The sequence below is a fragment of the Lepisosteus oculatus genome, chromosome 7 (genome assembly GCF_040954835.1).
Source record: "Lepisosteus oculatus isolate fLepOcu1 chromosome 7, fLepOcu1.hap2, whole genome shotgun sequence".
Taxonomy (NCBI): Eukaryota; Metazoa; Chordata; class Actinopteri; order Semionotiformes; family Lepisosteidae; genus Lepisosteus; species Lepisosteus oculatus.
Genome location: NC_090702.1, coordinates 11,020,733 through 11,043,596, shown reverse-complemented (window position 1 = coordinate 11,043,596; position 22,864 = coordinate 11,020,733). Strand labels below are relative to the sequence as shown.

Below are 22,864 nucleotides of genomic sequence, written 5' to 3'. Positions count from 1 at the left end.
TGCTATTCCATATTGAGGTTACACAAAAGGATAATACAGTATATTTGACTGCTGACAAAAATACCATGTAGGAAATGACTTTTCCCAATATTAACAAGACATCACATGACTTGATGAGCTGGCAAATCCCATTACATCTTAACAATAACTTAACAGTTCTCATTTTGATATTTAGAGTGTATTCTAAGATCAGGATTAAATCAAAATTTTGAATTAAATTACACCCAGTATTTGATGGTATGTTTCCCTTGGGTAGAAGCAAGACAAAAAGCTACCTTCAAGAACTGGGTATTTCATTTGCAGTTGGTGGGTGAGATTTGAATTAATCTAGGACAGGGTACAGTGTGCAGTATCTACTGAATAGAAGCAGAACCATTTTCTGAAAGTCTGATATAACATCTATGATTGACAGCTTTTGAAAGTCCTTCAATGTAATGTGAAGGTTAAAGTTCTATATGAATACAATATATGTAAGCTAATCAGACTGCATCCCCTGGAAATCATTTTTTTATTTCAGTGTGCCATATTTAGACTTAATATTGTTTTGTGAATTATTGTCTCGGTACTGACGGCTTCAGCATGCTCAAGATTACAGGTGATCTATAGTCAATGAGGGCCAGTGTGTCTGGACGTTTTCATTCCATCTTAGGTCTTAATTATTCAATCTGCTCATTACCAGCTGCATTGGACCAATTTACCAGCCTCTGCCAGCTTTTCAAATGCTTTTTGCTATAGACCTGGAAAACCTGCAGATGTGCTGGAACTCTAGGACTGGAGTTTGACCACATTACATCAAAATATGCTGTATGATTTATGGTTACTACATGTTTCAGCTGCCTTAAAAAATGATATCTTGTACTGTACATTTATATCATTTCTAAACTGGAATGTCTTGCATTACAACAGAAAATATTCTTCAACAGATTTGAAAGAATTACGAAGAACTGAAGTTCTGAGAAACTGCGTTACATCTGAATTTCTTCCATGGTTAATTTTTCATATTAGCCAAAAGAAATTAGGAAAATAAATTAAGATAAACTGTAATAATCAACTAAGAGATCATTTGCAATAGAGGATATACTGTAAAACATGGTAACATTCAGAGATAATTCACAAATGAGATTAAAATAATGTGAATTTAAAAAAAACAGTGCTTAAATGTCGTTTTCTCTTTTAAATCATGTTTACAGTCCATCATTTTACATTTTTTTAGGTGAATGAAAAAGGAAACTTTTAATATAATTTTTTCCCAGACATTAGATTCTTATAATGGCTAAATAAAATGGAATATGGTAATTCCATTTTCAATCTGATCTTCATTTTCCTGACTGCTGTGTCACAACAACAGAAACATTAATTAGGTTCTCATGTACAGCCTAGCAATTTACAACTGGTCTTATGGTCATAGGACAAAAAATGTACTTTGATATTCCAGGGTTTTCATGTATTCAGACTATTTCATTGATATTTAAGATCATAGTTAAAACTGGCAATGTTATTTTACTAATTGAACATGTTAAACTGCTCATAAATATTCTAACATTTGCAAATAATAACACTAATAAGTATACAAATAATTTGTTCAAAATATAAGAACATTGGAAACATAACAGATAAGAAGAGGATGAGCTCAGCTCATGTAGTCCATTCGGTAGTTAGTACTTAAGTTGAATCTTGAAAGAAACCAGAGTATCGGCTTCAACAACATGGCTGGAAAGCTAGTTCCACACTCCCCACTCTACACTTATCTTTTGGGTAAAGACGTACCTACTGTTAAATGCACTTGCACATAGTTTAAATATAAAACAATTACATTTAATTTCAGAGAACACTTATATGGTTAAAAATAACTGTTAGAATAAAACAACTCATGACTTTTTGAACAAGTCAACAAAGTGGGATAAATTAATTAAGATACATGTCCATCTTTTCAAATACACTTTGTAATTAATAGCCTCAATACAATAATATTTATAGTTCTGTTACATTACTTCCAATCATTATTTTCAGACATTTTTTCCTTTTTAAAAGAAATACATATTTTGCAATTAATCGTATTGTCGTGCCATTCTGTTTTCAATTAATCATAAACAAAAATATAAAGCAATAGTACTTTTTTTAAACATTGCATCAACAGTTAAAATACATTTATTTAGTAACCAATCACATTTGAATTAGGAACATATTTATAAATAGTTTTTAGCCATTCCACTAATTTGTCTAAATAACTTATAGATGCCTCCTATTATGCTGGTACTGTGGTAAGGTAGCGCTATGCTGTTTACTCTCATATTTGGTAATGGAATCACAAGAATAACAATATGGTCAGACACTACCTTAATTTCAAGGCATGTTAGAACAGTCCTTCCATCAATTTTGTAAAATACATTTAGATAGAAGCTATTTAAGCTGTTTCTGTGCAAACCCAGCACATTTCTCCATTTGTTTTATTTCATTCCACTAATCTTTGTTCAATAAAACCAATGATTCTGTTTAAGATTTTTCTGATATTTAAATTATGTCAACTGTAATGTATTAACTTTTTTTCCCTGTGAACTCTTGAAGGAACCAAGAAAACAGCACAAAAAGCCTGCTTTATAATTAAGTCATAAACTGACACAGATGCCTACATCAAAAGAGAACTGCCTCTCTGTACTAATGTAATGCACACCAATTTAATTACCTGACAACATAAAAACTCAAAGCATTTTATAATGTAATGTACCTCAGACATTAATGGAAGCATGACAGAAAAATGTAGAATCCGCATTGTTCACTTGCTGCTGCTAATTCTAATATCCCAGGAGAGAAGCCAGTAAAGGAATATTTAACAATAGCTGCCAGCCTACAGCTGCTGAAATTTAAGAGGCATCTTTTAGGAACCCTTATACAGTACCGCTACATTTATATTACTTTGTGCAGCAATTAAGGGCTTAAAATAACTACAGTTTTCCTGCTATACGATGGTGTCAGTAGTTACAAATGAGTCTTTATGCAAAGTAAAATAATTTGAAGATTTTAATGGTGTTCAGTTTTGAATATAAATTATGAGTGGCAAAAAACAGTTAGTACATACACACATCAATTCATAATAATAAAATCATAAAATACTGCATGTGGTCATACCATTAAATGTCAAATCCTACCAAATCTAAACTGCCACAATAATTATTTATAACCCAATATAAAATAAAAAACCATCTAAAATTCCAAATTCATGTTACAAATGTTAAGCATTTTCATTGTAATTATGCTTTGAAGCAAATCTTTGATAGTCAATTTTATCACATACTACTGATAATGCTGGATTTTACTAAGCCTAAAGTTTAGCCCTGAGTAAACAAAAAGTATTTTATATATTCTCAAAGAAATGAAAATATGCAGTGGCCATTAATCAGTGAAATACTGCCACTGATCATTTTAATGCCCACTATAAAGAAGCACATTTGGGAGTTGTTCTGCAGATTAATAATTCACTACATATTACCTGGAGCATCCAGGTCAAGCTGTGATATTACAGCTTAATGAGCCTGCACAGACTCAAAATGCTAAGCTCTAATGCAGAAAGACAGCCAACACAAAGCTCTTGGAAAAAATTACACACATGCTCTCTTAACGTTTAAGAAATATTATTATTTTCTCATTCTCAAGAGTCTGTTTTCAGGGAAAAGTCTTCCTGTAGCCATTTTCTAATAAGTTTCATAAAGTAAATACAGTTCTGGACAAATACTGCAGCGGGAAGGAACAGAAAAATCAGTACAGGTCCAGTCATGTTTATTTTTTACTATCAGCACTGTTAACTCATTAATTAAACAACACATTTTCACCTGCACATCTTGTCATTTTTAGATTGGCTCCACTGAAGATGTTCTCTAGGCAGCTTAGTATGACAGGTATAAGAAACAACAGTTATGGGTTAGTTAATACAATGTTATAGGGACACCAGTTCCAAAAGTCACAGTCCCACGTTCTTGGTAGTGATCCATCCAAAGGATTCTGACCTTCTTCTCCTTTGCTGATTCACTACTTTGAGATAAATAAAACAGATTAGTCGTTTCCAGATGCTGAGTGCACTGAGACTGACTAGAACAGGATATTGGAATTCCCTGAGGCTCACAGGAAAGATGACCAATAGCAAGAGAGACTATCAGACTTGATTAAATATAAAAAGCAAAAACCCTTTTGCATCAGAACTAGTAGCAGAACTTGTAGAACTTGTACATTAGCATTTCTGGCATATTATTTCCCTCTCAGGAGCTTCAATGTGTTTTTCTGTTGATTGCTGTTGAATGCAGTTGTGTTATAATTACACAATGCACTACCAAGACTTCATTTCTTATACTGTGAATATTGTGGACAATTTTGATTACCACAACACAAAAAACTATAATGCAGATCCATAATTAGACCAGAAAAAGGAACCAAATACATTCCCAGGCTCAAAAATATGTCTTAGACTGGCAGGCTTCTTTTTTGAGTTGAACATAGAAGACCATTAGGGGACCCAATCAAGTCAAAATTTGTAAACACATTTTACATAACCAACCCCTTGAACTATTTAACTATCAACGGTAAATTACGAATCAGAGGACAATTATAAATAATTATGGATGAGTTGAGAGAGTCTGAAACATGTTAACCAGTTTGTGTGGACAGATACTCTTTTTTTTTTTACAAAAATGTCTGTATGTTATCAGGTCAATTAGCTACTAACAAACTAGATGGGCTAAATTGCATCCTTGTCACGATATTAGTTCCCCCTCCTTAAGGGTGCTCCAGCCCTATCACTCAAGACTTTATTCCATGCACCTGCTCCCTATTCCCTGCCCACCTTAAAAGCCAGGCGCTGACGCTCTTCCGGGCTCTGCATCTGATTTCCATATCGTGCGAGTCCGGGACCAGGAAGCGCCTGGTCCCGTTAAGGTTTTAACCCCTGTTCCTTGTCCCTGTCCGCCGGTTCCGACCCGGTCTTCGTGGTTTTTAATTCTTTGTTCTGATGGATCTCCTGGTTTTGGACTTACTCATGTGTTTTTGGATACTCTAAGGATTACTCTTTGGGATTGTTCGCCTCGGCCACGCCTCCCCCGTGCACCAGCGCACCTTGGACACGCCCCCCTGTCTTCAGCCCCGTTTTCCTGCATGACGTTTCCCCAGTGTTCCCCCACTTCGTCGGATTGTGTCGTCCGCATAGGGTCCGGAAAGAACTGTTCGTTACAATCCTCTTGTTTGAAAGCTTTATTTTACTGTCCAGATCATCTGGGCAAGGGACAGCCCTAAATATTGCACTCAGTTATTATAGGCCACAGGAACCTCCAGTTAAACCCTCACTTGCTACGAATGCTTTTTAAATGAGAAATAGAGAGCAAGTCTATCCAGGCCTGAATACTGCTATTGCTACAGGACTTTTAAGTCATGGTATTTAAAATACTTTAAAAAGGCATTAATCTTTTTAGTTAAAAAAAAATATCTTTATGCAAGTCTTATTCTAATTATCAAAAAATTAAAGCAATAGAGGGATTAAGCAAACAGAGATATTATTCAATCGTCAAGGACATACAAAACATCTTTGTTGTCATATTCCTTAATATAAAGATTCAAACAACACTGTATCTATAAAAAGGTTGTTAAATATTTGGGATACAGGCACAAAAAAGCACTAAAGCAGACACCAAAACAAAAATAATTTATCTTAGTTGCCTTTTGGCCTGCCACTGTCTCTCTTCACCTGGAAAAGATGGTCATCTTTGACAAGATAACTGATTATTGAGGTAATGAAAAGAACTCTAGAAATTAATATTCTCCTAAGACTGGACCTGGGATAGACAGGAAAAAGCATTGAAGAATTCTCACACCTGTCTGTGTCACGATCGCTACTCCTCCTCTTAAGGGCTCTCCAGCCCTTCCTCATTCTCTCCCATTACCCACAACTGTTCCCTATTTCAGTTCCTCCTTAAAAGCCAGATGCAGACGTCACTCGAGGCTCCTCATTGAATCCCGTTTCGTGAAAGCCAGGGTCCTGCTGCGTCTGGCCCCGTCATGGTTCTAACCTTCTGTTCCTGATCCCCCCCCTGCCGGTCCCGACCCGGTTCATGGTTTTAATTCCCTCGGATGGATCTTCTGGCATTGGACTTACTCTTCTGTCTTGGATTACCCGTTTGGATTTACTCATGGGTTGTTCGCCCCGGATTCACTCCCCCTGGGCACCTGCACCCCTTGGACACGCCCCCTGTCTCCATAACTTCTCCTGCATGACTTTTTCCCAAGTGTTTCCTCACAATTCTGGATCATGCCGTCTGCATTGGGCCCAGAAAGAACTGTACTTGACAGTCTGATGTATTTTTCTGTTATATTCAGAATTACAGAATATTGCAAACATATTACAAGTACATTCTAACTATGTTAGGTTTGCAAATTTTAGAAAGTAAGAAAACAGTGCACCTAATACTTTATCCAACTATTACTTCAAAATAATTAATGTAAAACAATATTATTTTTGATTATTGTTAATATACATTTTCAAACATTTTTTTAAAAACTAAAAGTGGTTATTTTGATTATAAATCCAAATATTTTTATTTTCTTTTCAACATAACAAAAATGTCTACAAACAACCCTGGCTTCCCATCAATACTTTTTCTTGATATACAGTATATCTTCCATAGCAGAATCTGATACATTTTTAGCTTGACTCAAAATACGCTGCTATTTTTTAGTTCTGAGTAGTAACTTCAACCAACAAACTGGGAGATAAATATTGAATCACTATTTAGTGATCACCGAGGCAATATCCATTTCATACCATGCTGTACATTTTAAATGGAACCCTCCAGGTAAAGTACAATTCTTAAATTCTGTTAACATCTTCACATTAACATTCACTTAAGTGCATAGAGATTGATCACATAATATAATATTTTTTAATATATTAATTGTTTCTTGAATTAAAAATGATGATAAAGGAAAAAAATCTTAAACATTTCTGAACTTCATATAATTAGTTGTTTATAAGATGAAACCTATCTCTGGTGTGCCCAGGAAATCATACAGTACATTTCATTGTTCAATATGGACAGCTTGGAGAAGATTAGGACAGCAACAGACATCGATACCAAAGGTATAAAGGTATAAAGATGTTTGATAAATGTAGTATGTGAGTGCAGTTACCATACAATAATGCATTTTATATGAACATTTAGCTAAAAATAATAGCTAACATGTCACATTGATTTATCTTTTTAGACAGTTTGTGAATCTCCATATTAATCAACGTTTTAGTGATTCTTCTTAAATGAGGAGATGACCCAATAATTGAAACCATCAATGTACACCATCAAAACCCATGATGGCAAAGCATCTCCTCGCTTCAGCAACAGTCCTGAGAACACTAAAACATATGTAAGGTCACAAACGGAAGGCATTAAGTCCATCTGGACTGTTTAGTAGTAATTAGTATATTGATCCCAGGATCTACTCAAGCCACTTCTTAAAGAAGGCCAAGGTATCAGCTTCAACAACATGTTTCGGTAGCATGTTCCATACTCTTGCAACCCACTGGGTAAAGTCTCCTGTTCTTGATTTTAAATTCACTTCTACTTCTGTCTCCTGGTTCACGTTTCATGCCTTATTCCGAAAAAAGTATACTGTGTTGCCAACATTGTCAGTGAAAGGAGAACCAGTGTAGGAGAATACCAACCCAGCAGATAGCTTTAAGCCTTTCAGGATATTGGGTAAAATGGTGAGGTGCTGCTGTATAGAGCTCCACTCAGGATTTTTTTTCAAGCCTGAATGTTTTCCGGCTTGTACAACTGGTGTCTCTTTGTTCACTCAGAAATTCCCTATAGCTCTTGTATAACAGTACAATTCCTCCTTGACCTTGTGGGCGTCTTCCTTAGTAGCCCTTTAAGCAACAGGAGCAGTAGTGCAATAAATATGCCTCCAGAAGCTGCGGGAAGCTGGCACTCTAATTCTCAGATAATGAAATGTTTCCAGCCAAGCCTGTCTGCCTGCCCAGCCTTCTGAATATTTCAGCAGCCATCATTTCATCTGGGCTCCAGGGCTGTCACTGACTGCCCACTAACCCCTGCATCTTTGGAATAGGCTTCTCCTATGATCCTGGACAGCTACTGCCCCTGTAGAATAATAAGTGATGCTTCTTAATATATTTTCCTCGAGCCTGTACGATTTTAAAAGCTTTGCACTAATCCTTCAGGGCTGCACCTTCAACAATCACAAGTACTACATGAAACAACCTGGTTGACCTTATCTCTTTGGGTCTTGTTAACCTAAGCATTGGTAATATACAGTATACTGGATAGCACAATGGTTGTCCATATTTGTTAACAGCAGTAATATTAGCACTATGTAGCATATTATGTGGTATGGACCATATACCACTCTGTATAATTAAACATTAAACATTGACATTTATCATTTTAATGTTTATTAAATGTTTTCTGTTGAAAGTTAATGAGCTGTTCAATGTGCAAACAGTATTCAGGGATGCTAATTTGATCACATCTGAAGCCTGAATCTCATCAAACTAAAAGTCTCTGCATTAACAGGTACTGTAGTTCTGGAATTATTAAAGGCACTGATAAAATGTAGTCTTGACTCATTTGTTTCTTTCCAGCCCACATAAGTTTCTCGAAGGTCTTCTGTTTTTATTTACATAAGGACCTACTGTGAAACATTGAACTCTGGTGTTCTCTGCCTTTTCTTGGTTTTGTTTTTTAATGTTCCACCACGTCAGTATTTGCTAGATCTGATAAAAAAAATATGTCTAGATTTCAGAAAATCTATGGGAGAAATTTGCCATATATCATGATAATGACATTTATTACTTAGCCAATCCACATCTTCTTTACTTATTTTAGAAATATTTTTAAAAAGCAGGTTATAAAATTAATGTCTCACCAGTTCCCTCGCAACGGAATTATTTCAATGCGTAAATGAAAAAGAAGTGTGCAACCATTGTAAAAATATCCTGCAGTGGAATATCTATAGTCACAGACACCCAGATTAATTCCTCAGCTGGTTAAAATCAGCTAATAACTTAATTTTTCAAACCCACCATTCTCATATTAAATTGTGTGTTACTGTATATGATTATGCAGCACATACAAACTGAACCTCAAACTCTGTTAAATCATCACCATAATATTTTACTTTTTGCATCTTATGTTGCACAGATAAAACAATGGTGATCTGTGGATTCGACCTATTAACTATTCCTTAAAGATAATGGAGGTTACCACTCATACCTAAACATGTCTACTGTATATATTTGTTTCAAGTTTCTATATGTGTCCAACCTTATTGCCTAAGTCACTCAGGCACTCTTAAGGTTCAAACTAGGTCACTTGAGTGAAAAGCAGTGCTCCTGCTCTGTGTTCATAATAAAGAAATCTGCATCATGTGTCTGCTTAGTAGATTTTCTTTGTTAAATTACGGCAGTTTTCTTTCCTTTCTGTCTATTTTATATATAACCCAGACACCCTACCATCAAAGCAGCCTTTGTAGAAATGCTCAGTAGGCAAAGCAAGTACTTGAAACATATAATTTGAACAGCAGAGCTCCAGTCATTCTGCAGCCCAACTCCTTCCACATGACTCACTAAAGACCGTTTGCTTTAATGCATTACACTTGTTTATTAAGATAAAAGCTATATTAATGGCCTTCCAGGGGTAAACACAGCAGTCAGATGTAAAATTAATGGACAGAATAGAAAAAAGTGCTTTTACTTCTTTGTTATAGAAATGTATAATAGTACACATAACACTTTGACAGATTCTAATCCTCTGAAACATATGTGCTTGTTGAAACAATTCAGTTACTGTACACTTATTTCCTTTCTCAGAACTAGCAGGGTAGCTGTGATAGCACCCAATCCCGGGAAGCTAAAAGAGCTGAAAAGGAAGAAACATTTCATATTTTGAAAAACATCTCAGTTCTTCAAAGAGTTTTATGAAAATAAAGGAACTGCTGATTTACAATGGAATATAAAAGGCATATCACAAACATTTTTGCCTTTTTGGCTCTGACGCTACAACTCTGATTTTAAAAGGAGGAAAATTTAATCAACAGCTTATTAAATAAACACCCCAAAAATGTACGCAGTCTGTTTTCTCTGATAGTACAGGCTGGGCTAGCAACATCAACATAAGAACCCTCTTGGCAGTTGTTTTATTTTTTGTATTTAAACTGAGTATTACTGGGTCCTCTATTCCTAATGTGTACATTTTTAAATTACCTTCAAGGAAGAAAATTAAATAAACAGCAGAGAACAAAGTCATTTAAAAAAATCATATCACCTGGAATGATAAATGACCTAATTATTAGTACTTTACCAATTTATGTTTCTAGCTACTTTCTGCTGAACCACAGCATTTAGCGGAAGCTAATTTGCTAAGGTCTAAGCAAGAAACATGACAGCACTGCAGAATTTATCAGACATCAAAATAATTTTATATTATACTCATGTTTCATTGCTTACCATTCACACTGCAGGAAGTTCATGAACTACATATTCTCATGAGCAGTTGGAAAATCAGTGCCTCAGTGCTGTAATTATTGGTCAAAATCTTAAATAGAAGATTGTTCTTTAATGTACAATATATTCATATTCATAGCACATAAAATCTTGGAACCAAGGAGCTTCCACATGCTTCAACAAGCAAAAATGAGTCCTGAATGCAGGTTATATCTTATTAATCCAGACATCATTCATTTGAGTCTGGGCCTAGTGCAAACACAATTGCTTAAGACGTTGACGTTGGAGTCAGCTTCACATACTGTAGGTTCAATGTGCTTGATTTGGCCTGAGTAGTCATGGGGTTTTATTTAACAAAACCTCTCAGTTCTTTCTGGTTATTTATGAGTTTAATGTATTATAAGTGAATGGCACATCAATCCTCTAACCAAGGCTACCTCTTTGCATGTGAAGCATTAAATGAATAACAGTGAGCATAATGGAGAAGTGGAGCTACTGTATCTACACTGGGTACAGAAAGTCACCACCCACTTTCAAAATTTGTACCTTTTATTGTATGACTCTCTGAAAATTAAACAAATTAAAATTAGGCTTGTTCCATTTTCTATTTACACACAGTAACACGCATAAGCCAAGTGAAAATTAAATTCTAAAACATTCTGAAAATGTATAATATTAAAACAGTAAATACCTTATTTGGATAAGTGAACACCCCACTTACGATTGCATTTGTAAAAAAGCTCAGATATAACCAATCACCTTACAGATCAAACAACAAACCAATTGGCTCCCACCTGTGATCAATTGTGGTGATTCTGATTAGTTCAGAATAAAAGCAGCTGTTTCTAGAGAATTCCACTGCTTGGAAGTGCATTTATAAGAGATAAGATAAGATTACTTTATTAACCATATACAATTTCTTGCATTAGGAATTCATCTTTTCACATATCCCAGCTTGCTCTCCTTGAGACACAGAGATACAGACAGGGAGAGAAGCTTGGGGTCAGAGCACAGGGTCAGCCATTGTACAGCACCCCTGGAGTAGTTGGGGTTAAGGGCCTTGCTCAGGGGCCCAATGGAGCAGGATGCCTCTGCCAGCTGCAGGATTCAAACCAGCAACCTTCTAGCCACAGGCGCAGATCCTTAGCCACAGTGCCACCACTCCATTCTTCTTTCAAAGCAAAGAATCCACTATGGGCGGAAAGGTGCTTTCAAAAGAACTTTGAGCTGTGTTGGAAGTTGTGGAAAGGCACAAGTCAGGAGATGGGTATAAAAAGATTTCAAAGGGTTTAAGTATCCCATGGAGCACAGTCAAGACCATCATTAAGAAGTGGAAGGTGTATGGCACCACCCAGACCTTGCCTAGATCAGGCTGTCCCTCTAAACTGGATGACGGAGCAATTAGGAGACTGATCAGAGAGGCTACCAAGAGGCAGATGGCAACTTTGACCGAGCTACAGGCCTTTTTGGCAATGACTGGTCATTGTGTGCATGGGACAACAATATCACATCACAAGCTCTCCACACATCTGTCCTGTATGCAAGGGTAGCAAGAAAAAAGACACTCCTTAAAAAAGACACAAAAAGTCTTGTTAAGTTTTGCTAAAAAGCACCTTAAAGATGCTGTGGTCAGATGCAACCAAAATCGAACTTTTTGGCCAGAATGCACAACGGTACATCTGGCAAAACCCCATAAATCTTACCATCCAAAGAACACCACTCCTACAGTAAAGCATGGTGGTGGCAGCATCCTGTTTTGGGGGTGTTTCTCTTCAGCTGGGACTGGGGCATTTGCCAGGATAAAAGGGAAGATAGATGGTGGAAAGTACAGGCAAATTCTTGAAGAAATGTTGAAAATGGGAAGATGGTTCACCTTTTAACATGACAATGACCCAACCATACAGTGGCTGAAGGACAGGAAGGTGAATGTCCTTGAGTGGCCTAGTCAGAGCCTCAACCTAAATTCCATTGAAAATCTTTGGAATGATTTGAAGAGGGCAGTTAATCAACGGTCACCGCACAGTTTGACTGACCTTGAACAATTCTGTAAGGAGGAATGGGCAAAATATAACCCAGTTAATCTACTTTTTTAGTTTTATTTTTTTTTCAGAACTTTTGCTTTATTTTTTCACTTGGATGTTGCAAGATACAATTTGTAAATAAAACTGGAAAAGGTCTTATTTTATTTGTCTTCTTTTTGGGCTTTAGGGCAACAAAAGGTGAACATTTTGAAGGGGGTGGTGACTTTCTATACCCACTGTATGTCATTTTGCCCCAGACAAAGACATTCCACCACCCAAAATGTTTCCTATACAGTATGTTGTCGATATTTCAAGACCATGCAGCACAGTAGGAATCATGATTACATGGTCAACCATGAGTTTGGTTTCTGTTTTGATATTGCAGCCCTAAAAATACCCACTTTATCAAGCAGCCAAACTCATCGTTTGCAGATTTCATGTGATCAATTCATCAATAACAGCTTAGAAAGACAACTTTCAAGGTAAGGACAGTGCTGTACATTAATCACACATTCATTGAGGGTTCTGGGGTGTTAGCATATGGAGTTTAATAATCACCAGCAGCCATATCACCTTGCAACTTACAGCTGGCAATCCACTGAAGCTAAGGTGTGAGCCTGGTCAGTACCTGGATGGGAGACCTCTTGGGAAAATCTAAGGTTACTGCTGGAAGAGGTGTTAGTGGGGACAGCAGGGGGCGCTCACCGTGCGGTCCATGTGGGTCCTAATGCTTCAGTAAAGTGACGGGGACACTATACTGTAAACAGGCGCCATCCTTTGGATGAGGTGTAAAACCGAGGTCCTGACTCTCTGTGGTCATTAAAAATCCCAGGGTGTTTCTCAAAAAGAGTAGGGGTGTAACCCCGGTGTCCTTACCAATCATGGCCTAATAATCCCCCTATATGAATTAGCTTTGTTACTCTGCTCTCCTCCCCACTGAAAGCTGATGTGTGGTGAGCGTTCCGGCGCACTATGGCTGCCGTTGCATCATCCAGATGGGTCTGCATATTGGTGGTGGTGTAGGGGAGTCCCCATTACCTGTAGAGTGTTTTGAGTGGAGTGTCCAGAAAAGCGCTATATAAGTGTAAGCAATTATTAATGATTAATGACTTAATGTTCTTCTAAATGGTAAGGGTAAACTCCTTCTTTTCATAGCCTCAAAAAATATACTGACAATTGTTAGGAGATCCATTTACTGCATGTCAAGACACGCTGCAGCATCATCAGCATACTAGTGTTTGATGGTTTTCACTGGACATTGATTAATGTACAGTACTTGACCATGGATGTTGCCAGGATGTATGATCCTGTTTATCTGGTGAAATCTGGTTTTGATGATGAATCAATGCTCTGCACATTTTGTAATAAAGCTTATATTTGAAACTCCTTCATCGCAAATGGTTCCTTTCCAGAGACAAGCATTTCTTCAAACAGTTGTGTTGCAGTTTTCAGCTAGTAAAAGCCTGTCCTCCTTTGGAATTCCACAATTTAGTCAAGCTTGGCTTAAAAATCTTTCATTGTCTGAATTTAGAGTAGAAGCATATGTCGAAAATTGTAACATAATGAGGTGCTTATTGATTTCAAAGAAAAAACTCATGAAAGTGGATGATGATTCCTGATGATAAATTCAAATACATAAATGTAATGTTCTTATCTGATTTTCATTTCCATAAAAAAATTACTTTATTATGTACTTCACCAGCTTTGTCAGGTTTCACTCAGTGTGGTGAACTCTGAATATGCCCTGTGAGTGCATATCATTTTCACTCAGAATATATTACACTATCTATCAGTTTAGTCTTACTATTTTTTCATAGTTCTAGCTACTGCAGCTTGAAAAATATTACATGGACACACTGGTCCTGGACTGACGTGGTGACCATTTGTCTCTCAAGATGTGCCTGTCCATCACATTGATGTTCACTATTTTGTAAATCTCATTCAATGCATTAAGACAGTAGACTGGAATTTATTAATGGCAAGATACATCCAAACTATTGAATCTGCATTTGTTCTTAATTTGCAAGTTCTTTAAGTTAAACACTTATGAGCAATTTATAAAGACAGAGCACAAAGGTTACACAGAAAAGGATCCTGTATTGGATAAAGTGGTGAGGTTAGAAAATGGATAGATAGATAGTTATTTTATTAAGTGTGTTTGGGTGTGGGTCCTGGAATGCTTCTCCAATTTATCTGGATTCTTATGCAGAATTAATTTACCGTTTTTGAATTATTTGTCAAGACAGTATCCCCACATAGAAATCTACCTGTACTATGTCCAGAGTAGACAATACAGAACTGCTCAGTGAAAATAATGAGAAATGGTTCCTGTTGTGCTCTTACGTGATTCCTAGAAGTACCTTTAGTAGTTCAAATGACAGGCAAACCATAAGCGTAACTGACATAAAGTATGTGACCCAAATGAAAATTCAGTTTTTAGAACAGGTCTAGAAGCAAATCACCATTTTTCAGTTCCTCAACATTTTGAAAATCACTCTAATCTGTAAATTTTATGAAAAAGTTTTATGAACATTCAACTGTTCCAAAATACAGTTTTGACACAACTTTTCCTGCAATGCTATCAATCTTCAGCATCCATAACTACTGCCTACATGTTGTCTTTCTAAAAAAACTTCCTTCAAACCAGCTCACAGTCCCCTGAATAAATCATAATGTTCAGTATTTATGAGTATGCCATGATCATCAATGTTAAGTACTTTCCAGATGGGACTCCAGACACCAAAAGAGATTTACTTATGTTTGTCAGACATCTGGTTTCAGACAAGACTGTTTAGATTTTCAGGGGTTAGTGCAGTGTCTGGTTGGAGGTAGTGACCAGATGTCAAATATCCAGTCAGAAATAATAACATTTTAAATTTTCTAGTAAAGCATGTACATTGCTTCATTTAAAAAATTAAGGCTAATGTAAAATACAATGTATACAGTATATTATGCAATCATAGCAAAGACTGTCTGTTGCATGTAGAGAAATGATACTGGCCATTCTAACTAAGAACAAAAAACCATGAGTGATTGGAGACTTCCTAATAATTTTCCTTTGATAATCCCTCTGAAGCATCACTCAATGTTCATATGTATACAGTATATTATGCAATCATAGCAAAGACTGTCTGTTGCACGTAGAGAAATTATACTGGCCATTCTAACCAAGAACAACAAACCATGAGTGATTGGAGACTTCCTAATAATTTTCCTTTGATAATCCCTCTGAAGCATCACTCAATGTTCATATGTAATGAAATACAGTACAAACACAGTTTATGACATACCTGCAGTGTTTAAAAACAAACTGATCTCCATGGAATTACACCACGTCTGTTACATCACGGTCCAGAATAAACACTATCATGTAAGGGGGATCCTGTTTTCATTGTCACTTCACAGCTGTCAACATGATTTAGATCTATCAATCAAATGTCATGTGTTATACCATACTGTATGCTGGTAAATATGGGCTAGCCACTAGTGAATAACATGGATGCAGAACCCATGAAACAAATGCAATAGTTAACACTTAACAGGTCCCAAGTGAATTATCCTCCAGTGCAAAGAATATCAGCAACCTTGAAGACTTGTTCCTTCAGTTTCTGGAGGTGGAGCATCAGACACATTGAGAAATGTTACAATGTCCTTTATGTCCCTATTTAATGCATTGGACAGCGATTAAGAGCTAAGGGTCAACAAGTATGTAGGAGTCGCATCCATAGATATTGAAACTCCTGGAATAATGGCTCAGCTTTTCAGATGGATGATTCTTCATGCTTTCCGTCTTGGACGGGGCTGGATGAGCTACAAGATTTAGCAGTTCATCTTGGACTGGAGGTTCAGTAGGTGGAGATGCACTTTTCAGTGAGGTGTGCATATTAAATTAGGTCTTACCCACACTGACAAGTTCAACACCCACCTCCCCCACACAGCAGCAAGAGCACCAATGGCACAACATAATGCCTATAATACTGTATTTGGGTACATGTTTAGTGTTTTACACTTTAGACAAACTACAAGCAGCTAGAGATGCATCTACACTTTCTGTAAATAATTGAATCCAATTTTTATTAACATACCACACAAGTTGCATATCTCTGATAAAGCCAGTGATGTGTGAAAGAAAATCCAGATACATTCAGACACAACACCAGCAGGGGTTTTATATGTAAATATCACCATTTGAGTACACTTAGGTCTGAGGTGAACATACACCCTAATAGTCACATCTTACAGTATGACTGCATTGTGGCTTGGTGATTAGCACAACCCCTCTCATTTCCAGTAACCTGAGTTTTATTCCAACATGAGCACAATACTCTCCTCTTATTTGTTGCTTGTTGATCACAACATCTCGGTGTTCTGATAACATGCAGCACATAAGCACAGTTCAAAGTTTACCCCTTAAGTCTCTAGCGGGTTTATTAAAAAAGATAAGTATGTGTGATCTATATATGCACTTACATGTCTGGTGTAAAACTCATCCACCTCACTGAAGACCTTCTTCTGACACTCCATGTTGAGGGCCATCTGGTAACAGGCAAAGGCCAGTGTACTGCTCGTGGTTTCATAGCCGGCTAAGAGAAAAATGAATGCTTGCCCAAGGATTTCATCTTCTGTCAGGATCCTTTTCTGAGCTTTTTTTAAAGGTTCGTCATATTGCTTGGTTCTTGTTGGTGCATCTACATCAGTTTGATTCACAACATCAAAATCTTCCAGACTGACACACTCCTTGGTGCTTTTCACGTCAAGCATGAGCTGGAGGAAGTCTCGTCGTCTCTGAAGGGATGCAAATAGAAGCCTCAAATATCCACATCCAGCAAAACCTGATTTTGAAATACTCCTACTATCCAGCTTAGCTCCTGAGATCTGACTCTATTGGAGTTCAGTACACTCAATAAGTACAGGTTATAGGCTACTATGTATTGCTTCTTAATGATGAGCTATCAGAGTACCCTGTAACACTGTACTTAAGTAAGAAGAGTATATGGTAATGCTGACTAGCAACCTAAGGTGCTGCCTTACTGGCCCCTGTAACTCAGACAGCAAAATTATTTTTGGCTTTGAAAATTCACAGTTTATAAGGACTAAAAATCCATTCAAGGGCCTGAACCTAGGCCAATAATATAACACTTAGTTTGAGATTATCATTAAGTAGTTTACAGATGGGAAAGCACAGTGTTGCAGTGGTTAGCACTGCAGCCTTGCAGCGCTGGGACCCAAGTGCTCCCGTTTCTTACATACTGGTATTGTAGGTTAATTGGCTCCTGCGAAAACTGGCCCTGGTGTGAGTGTCTGTGTGTCCATGTTTGTGTCTGTCTACTCTGCGATGGACTGGGATCCCCACCCAGGGTGTGCTCTGCGTTGTCCCCTTTGTTTGCCACATATACAGTACATTAATTTATTTGTAAATACTGTATACACTGTAATACATCAAAACTGCCACATTTTACATTTGTATTTTTCCCAATTCAAACCCTATATACGGAGTTTCAGATTTGATTAAAATATTTCTCATAAAATAAATTTTGGACTGTTGACTCCATATTATTCTCAGGTATACTGTACCTCATTGGCTGGCTGTTCCTCACGGTGCTTTATCATGTTTTTGATACTGCTTACAAAGAAGTTGTTGAGTTCATCCCTCCTTTTGTTAGGTACAATCCGGATAAGAGGAGAAATAAGGAATGGAAAAGCAACTAAAGAAAGAGGTAAAAATATATTTTTGTTTTATTTTGTTCAAGAGCAAGGATCCCTCATGCTGTATCTCTCATAGATAAGTGCTGCTATAATATTAAAATTCACTAAATTAAAAAAATCCGGAAATATATTTAGGAATTTATATGAAAATCCATCTGTTCCTGGACAAAACACAATTTCACCCTGTTGGTGAACTAGTGCACACAACTATAAGACACTATAAGAGAGCCTTCATGTAGTAAAAATTAAAGTTCACAAAACAGTATGCTAGTTACACTAAACACGTTAACATAAATACATATGGTTTAGATACTTGGCACAGAATCTATAATCATTTCCCAAGTCATTAGGGGCAGTTAGTAACAATCAATATTTCTGTATTTCCACGTTTTCTATGGTAATATGAATAACAAATATTAATAATAACTGAAAAGCCATTTTAGAAACCTCAATACTTGAGAATTGACATCAGGAGCTTCGGGACTCCACAAACTAAGAGCTTGGAAACACCATAGAATTAAAGTATTATGTTGTTACAGTATGTACAGTACTGTAGCAGATTGAGGCCGGCTTAAATGAAGAATTACTATCTTCAGAGTTAATTCTTACACCAAGACTACTGTACAGTATGTCTGTGTCTCTGTGCTACTTTCCTATCTCATACAGTAATGGTCTAAAGGAAACATTACATCTGGAACAGCAACAAGGAAGTACTGTACTTACTCAACAGCATCACCATGGGCCTGAAAAATGTGAAAGAGAAGAACTGCTTGGCATGTTTCACAAAGGGGTTATCTGGGTTCCTCTGAGAGTCCACCTGAGTACCAAATCCCACACTGGCAATGACATCCATAGTGAAGGAGCCCAGGCACCTGAATGGGGCATTAACAAGAGCACAAAAAGAAACTTTAAATGTCTTTAAATGTCACTGGATTATTCAAGAATTTGTACTTGTTTCAAAATTTCACTTCACTAATCTGTTGAAAAGCATCAGTTTCATGTACCATGGTTATAATTTATTATAATTTAAAAGAAATTGAAAAACACACTGAAATAAAAAATGTAAGTAAATGACAAGTTGAAACCCTATCTCAGTATTAGAAATAGCAAATCTATATTTTTAAAAATACATTGGACTTCATGTGGACTCAATGTAAATCTTATAGAAATCTTCTAATAAAAAATACCAATCCAATAAAAATCATCACCATTACATTATGCATATATTTCTTATATATACTTATATACTGTGAATGTGCACATTTTAAAATGAAAAGCAAAAACAACAGTGATACCTGGCATAATATTAATGAAGAGTTATGAAATGAAAACACAACTTAAAAACATGTTCAACTTGAGAACATGGCATGAAATGGAAGTCAAAACAAAGACCAGCCTGATAAATCAAGTACTAGTACTGAAGATTAGAGTTCAAACTAAAATTTTATTAAAATGTTAAACTAAATTAAATAAAACAATATATAAATAAAACAACTTGAAAGGTGCCAGTGTGCTGAAACTTTTTATTCTTAATTATTCTTAAACTTCTACTATGAAGTGCAATCTGCCTTTTTTCCTAATAAGAAATACTATTCTCAGCATTGTGGCTCAGGCCTACATGTACATACACTGGGTTCATCTTTCCCCTTGTGGAATTCTCTGTCTAAGGAAACAAATATAATCAAACCACATTTCCATATTTACACTGGAGTATATTAACTCAGGACTGCTGAACATTGTTAAAAAATCTTTCTTACATGACTCGCAACTTTTAGTTACTATTAATTTAAAATACCAAACTGCGACAAACATTTTTGAAGTAAATATAATATCTTGATTTTCACAGCATGGAGAACACATTTCTGTGAAACCTACCGGTGAACGTCAAAGCTCTGTCCAGAGTCAGCAAAACTCTTCAGGTTCTCCACCAGAGTATCAGCTGCTATGTTAATTAGGGGAACCATCTGAAAAGACATAATAAAAGCCCTTTTAACCTTCTGTACATACTGTACTCTTCCTTCAGCCAAAGATGGATAAAAAAAAAACAGAAAAACTTGACAAGCAAATAAATTCCCATTAAAATTTACTCTGGAAAAAATATGTATTTACCAGGAAAATCACAATTAGGATTCATAATATGTCTTATTAAAAAAATCAGAAGTCTGTCTAGTATCATAAAAACAGCTAATTTAATGTACAGCTCACACACATTAAAACGCTGTACATGAGGGGCAACATACCTATTGTTTACATGCAGCCTGTGGGATGTTTGATTCATTAAAATACCTACAGTAGGTACTGTACATTTGAAATCACACAAACTCTTATGAAAGCATTCTGCAAAAAGTTAATTCAATGAACAGTAAATACCCATTTACAGGAAATAAATCTATGTACAGTACTATATATAAATCAAACATATTAAACCAAGAAGCCATGACACATGAGACGCACAACACTAAGCACAATATGGAGCAAACACAAGCATAGATTCTCAAAGATTATAGGTGTGTTCATCTCATGATCATGATGAAGATTGTTTCTAAGAAAAAATCTGATAGTTTTCGGGGTTGTCATTTTAAAAATTCAGATGTCGGTATGTACTTATGCACAAATATGTGAGATAGCATTTACTTTTACTCATTCACTCAGTTTCAGTCTTGGTTCAATGTAAAGAACAATCTAAAGACACAGGCTATCTGCGTACCACAATTTACATTAGGATTCATATTGTACGTATCACCATCCTCACACCTTCGACTACAGCAGAAGCAATGCACCTCTAAACAGACCTCTCTTGCTTTCCTTATCTTGCAGTCATAAAGCAGATGTCTAGCATGAACAACTAATATTGTTTCTCTCCACCACGGAAAAAACGGCAAGATATGAAGTACAAAACCCTTCATAAAGTCCCAAACAAATGAACTGTGATGATGTGTAGGGCACAATAAACAACAAGAAATATTGTGATGTGATGCTTAGTGCTAAGGGCTATAAATAAATCCTATAGTTATAATAAATTCTACTTTTTATATTATTAATTTAATTTTCTCCTGTTAAAATATTATTCATATTCACAGCAGTGTAATACATGTCTTACAGCACATACAGTTAAAGCATCATAATCTGAAGGGAGGGGTCTAAAAAGAATCTCAATCTGAAGGGTTATATCCCACTGTGGTGCCTGTCTCTTTATTTATCACCTTGGTGGTGAGTTCGTCTTTCTCGTTCCTTTGCTCAGGACCCCCAGTGTAGTGTGTAATTGTTCTCTCCTGCAGAAACCCAAGGGAAATCTACCACAGTGGTTTTGGTTTGATAAAACACCAGCAACTCCAGCTACATAAGAACACTGCAAGCCCCTCTGGCTTTCCTGGACTTCTACTGAAAATGCACAAAAGAAATCAACACAGCACTGAATGGAATAATAGAATGTAAGAGTGGATGCATTATACCACTGAGATTACAATGCCATAAATATGAATAACGCCAATTCTTTACAGAAGTCTCTTGCTGCTTTGTTTGCTACAGTTCATACCAATAAGCAGAACAGAGCCTGGGTTTAGAGTCCAGGACAGATAATTCCTGAGATATGATGACTACACAAACAAAAGAAAAAAAATCATTATTATAAGGCTTGTTGTCTTCAATTTGCTTATTTATTTTGAATATAACAGCTCTGGCCTTTAATCTAAAGCAATAAATAAACAACAAAAATACAGTATCCAATCTATTATCAGTAAGAGAAGTGTAAGAATTTAGAATAACATTTGCATTTGTATTTAATTATATGGGTAACAAAGCACCATACAACTATTACAGAGGATATACTGTGCTACCATATGATTTTACAGATGCTATATTATAATTGTTTTTGCGCCCCGTGTCACAGGACAAGAACCTGAGAAATAGATACAGTATAACAAACCTTTTTTACTCTTTACAATTAGTTATTTCTCCAAACTGATATATCAACCTAGGATAAATGAATCAACATAACCATACACCCCTGCAGATTAAATTTTAACTATGAAACAATGTATGTTTTATAACAGCCATGCAAGCCTCTAAGTTGCCAGCATGTTACATACAGTATAGAATGAGTGTTGAAGATCAATAAAATATTTAAATAACTTGATTAAGAATTTATTTAATACATTCTAGATCTAGACCACACTTTGAGGTGTTGAAACCTGAAATGACAGTATTTTCAAGTTTTCAAATATACACAAAGTCATTAAAGGTTAAACCTTTGTACTGTAACTTACAAAAACAAAATATTTTTCAAGTGCTTAAATCCATATGCAATGTTAGTTTAGAATCTTTAAATTTATGTCTTTAATATTTCATATGTGAATGGCCACAGTTTTTTATTATTATTATATTTCTTCCTTAAAAGCCATAAAAAATAAACCCAAAGTCTGGTTTTATAAAGAAATGGTAGTTAGCTGATAAAAGATGACAGCATCAATGTCCTCTCTCTCCAGCAAAATCAGGGCAAATGAAAATCAATACACACTGCTGGTGCCTGGTAAGGAGCTGAAAAGTTATTTATCACTTGTGACAATAGAATTAATAGAGACTACAGACTGTAAACACTTGGGCTGCCAGTGTAACAGAGTGAAAGAAGGGTAAGGCAAAAGGACCACAT

At 36.1% G+C, this 22,864-nt stretch overlaps 1 protein-coding gene across 3 annotated transcripts in view; it reads right to left on the bottom strand.

Moving 5' to 3' along the window:
• The window catches only part of tbxas1 (thromboxane A synthase 1 (platelet)), a 129,354-nt gene that overhangs the window by 18,768 nt on the left and 87,722 nt on the right, over positions 1-22,864 (bottom strand). For all 3 annotated transcript variants that reach the window (XM_006633793.3, XM_069192155.1, XM_069192156.1), the window contains 4 exons: positions 20,092-20,180; positions 18,940-19,088; positions 18,085-18,215; positions 16,981-17,295 (listed from right to left, as the gene is read on the bottom strand). In XM_006633793.3, the coding sequence (XP_006633856.2) occupies positions 16,981-17,295; positions 18,085-18,215; positions 18,940-19,088; positions 20,092-20,180 (684 nt within the window). The remainder of the gene's footprint in view (positions 1-16,980; positions 17,296-18,084; positions 18,216-18,939; positions 19,089-20,091; positions 20,181-22,864) is intronic.